The sequence below is a fragment of the Microtus ochrogaster genome, chromosome 10, assembly GCF_000317375.1.
Source record: "Microtus ochrogaster isolate Prairie Vole_2 chromosome 10, MicOch1.0, whole genome shotgun sequence".
NCBI classification, from domain to species: Eukaryota; Metazoa; Chordata; class Mammalia; order Rodentia; family Cricetidae; genus Microtus; species Microtus ochrogaster.
Genome location: NC_022016.1, coordinates 85,817,339 through 85,819,320, shown reverse-complemented (window position 1 = coordinate 85,819,320; position 1,982 = coordinate 85,817,339). Strand labels below are relative to the sequence as shown.

Below are 1,982 nucleotides of genomic sequence, written 5' to 3'. Positions count from 1 at the left end.
TTTTACAGCCAGAGTTCATCAAGGAGTTGGAACTGAATACAGTGTGCAATCTCTCCACGCTGGCACATTTTGTTCCTTACATCAGCAAGATGAGCCATCTTCACAAAGTCATGGTCATCCGCATCTTCAGAGGAAGCATTACCACTGCCATGGAAGACAAGTGGATCACCAAGATCATGTCTGTGTTCTCCAAGCTCAGCTGTCTCCAACATCTTAGCCTGGATGATGTCTATTTCGTCAATGACCACATGAAACTCTTGCTTAGGTAAGAAAGGATGAAGAGCAGTTTCAGCTACCAGAGTAAACTTTTCTTTTCCACATTAGAAAGTGTGGGCCCCTGGAATCTGTAGGCCACTAAGCATTTCACAGTGAATATGGAGGGATGGTCTTATTCCATGTTAACCGATTCGAGGGCCCACATGATGACACTCAGAAAGCCGAGCAATGAAGTGCGGTGGATTGTATGGTCTGAGCTGCCAGGGTGAGATCTAGTGAGGGTGGGTTGCAGTTTCCTCCACGCAATGCTGTCTGATCTAATATGATGGAACAGGAAAAAGAAGAGCACACAGTATGGGGAGGACACAGAGCTGCATGGTTTCCCAGGTGAGCTCTGTGTTTAGATCTGGGGGAATACATCCCAGCTTGCCCCTAATTCCCAAATAGTGTAAAGGCTCTGTTGAGAGCGGGAGGGCCCTAAGTGGACAGGAAATGGAAAGGCTGGGGTTGAGAGTCAAAGTCACGGCCAAATAGTGAACAGGTGCAGACACTGGGGCAGAGTCAGTCAGTCATTCTTCAGGAGGCAACCTGATGTGGCCTTGTGGGCCCCATCTTTCTCTGTCCTGTAGGCCCTTTAGCCTAATGGCCTCCTTGCAATTCTGAGTCCCTGCTTGTCACTGAAGATTAGAAAAGGTAGCTGTGGAATAAGCCAGTCCTATCATGAAGGTGACACCCTAGGGTGAAAGTGGTGTGTCCTGAGTAATTAGAATCGAATGGGCTGTAGTGTGTGCTCATTGCCATCCCATGGTCACATTGACCCTGGCTATGTGGTCTCTTCTCCCTCTAGGACAAACCCGTCACTGTGTTTCAAATTAACCCCTTGGTCTGTCTTTAGGTGCCTGAAGACGCCCTTGGAGTCCCTGTCCATCTCCCTCTGCCAGTTCTCACAGTCAGACTTGGATTCCTTTGCCCAGTGGACTCACTGTCAGCTTAAACATCTGTACTTGAGGGGGGTCATTTTAAGTAATTTGAATTTCTTGCCTCTCAGATTTTTCTTAGAGAGTGTTGCGTGCACTCTGAAGACCCTGAAACTGAAAGATTGTAGAATGAAGGACCCTGACCTCAGGGTCCTTCTCCCTGCCCTGAGCCAATGTTCCCAGCTCACCAGCATCAACTTCTATGATAATGACTTCTCAATCGACGTCCTGAAAGAACTTCTCCACCACACTGCCAACCTAGGCCAGCTGACCAAGGAGCTATACCCTGCTCCCAAGGAGGTCTACAATCACTTGGGTTATATCAATGTAGAGGAATTTTCCCAGTGTTGTGCTGAGCTGAAGAACACAATCGTCACAGAAAGGCAGTTCACGTCTATCTGCTTTGGTAGCAGTGCCTGTTATGACTGTGGTAAGCGTTACATCTTTGAACTGGAGACCACACTTTGCGATTGTTGACTGTAAATTCCTTCCTGACTGAGAAATGAGGCATAGGGACAGGCCTCTCATCCAGGGGACACGAGAACACAGCTTTAAACATTACTCCGTGCAATGGAAATAGAATTATGTGCTGTGGGGATACAACACAAGGGTTGACATTGATGAGCATGTTGGATGGGGAGGTTAAGTGTCTTGTGGAGTGAGAAAGAGAGTTCTACATTTCCAAATGTAGCTTCCGTCAGGACTCTTCAGAGTCTTCCTCCTGCATACAAAGGAAAGCAATAGACAGATCCTGAGAACCTGATATTCTCTCTGTGTTGTGCTGTTTCG

General features: G+C 47.4%; 1 protein-coding gene across 1 annotated transcript in view; it reads left to right on the top strand.

Annotated features, from left to right (window-relative positions):
- Nucleotides 1–1,670, top strand: part of LOC102002189 (preferentially expressed antigen in melanoma-like protein 7) — a 2,849-nt gene extending 1,179 nt beyond the window's left edge. Inside the window, exons 3-4 of the mRNA XM_005353768.1 lie at nt 9–265; nt 1,112–1,670. Of these exons, the coding sequence (XP_005353825.1) occupies nt 9–265; nt 1,112–1,670 (816 nt within the window). The remainder of the gene's footprint in view (nt 1–8; nt 266–1,111) is intronic.
- The last annotated feature ends 312 nt before the right edge of the window (nt 1,671–1,982 follow it).